This window comes from Nanorana parkeri, unplaced genomic scaffold (assembly GCF_000935625.1).
Source record: "Nanorana parkeri isolate BGI_ZX_2015 unplaced genomic scaffold, ASM93562v1 scaffold81, whole genome shotgun sequence".
Classification (NCBI taxonomy): Eukaryota; Metazoa; Chordata; class Amphibia; order Anura; family Dicroglossidae; genus Nanorana; species Nanorana parkeri.
Window position 1 is genome coordinate 715425 of NW_017306349.1, and position 460 is coordinate 715884.

Consider the following 460-nt stretch of genomic DNA (forward strand, 5'->3'; position numbering starts at 1 on the left):
TCCTGATTGGTCGATTGGTCAGAAAGCCGGCTCCATGCTCCCTCGTCACTGATGAGGAAGCATGGAGCCGGCTTTCTGGCCAATCAAGAAGCCGGGGGACGAGTCATTACACGCCGTCCAGCTTCCTTAATGTGACTTCCGGTATTCGTATCTGCGAATACCGTAAATATATTATTGGTACTCGTAACCGAAAAACCGGTATCGGCGCATCCCTATCCCAGAGCTTCCAAAACATCGAACACTCACCCTCTCCCCATTGCTTATCAGGGTCTTGTCCCAGAGGTTGACTTGCGTGGCTTGCTGCAGAAAATGCTTTTCCTGATCCTCAAGCTCTAAGCTCCATTTGTTGATCAGGTTTTCGAGTTGCACGTAGGTCATGACGGCCGGCGCACTACACGGAGGAGAAAGCACAGGAAGCATTGAGATTCATGACCGGCCTTTCCTACCAAGAAGACTTCTC

The 460-nt window shown here is 50.9% G+C and overlaps 1 protein-coding gene across 1 annotated transcript in view; it reads right to left on the bottom strand.

The window, feature by feature from the left end:
- NUP62CL (nucleoporin 62 C-terminal like) overlaps positions 1-460 on the bottom strand; it is a 22432-nt gene that overhangs the window by 10754 nt on the left and 11218 nt on the right. The window contains exon 9 of the mRNA XM_018576964.1: positions 247-391. Coding sequence (XP_018432466.1) covers positions 247-391 — 145 coding nt within the window. The remainder of the gene's footprint in view (positions 1-246; positions 392-460) is intronic.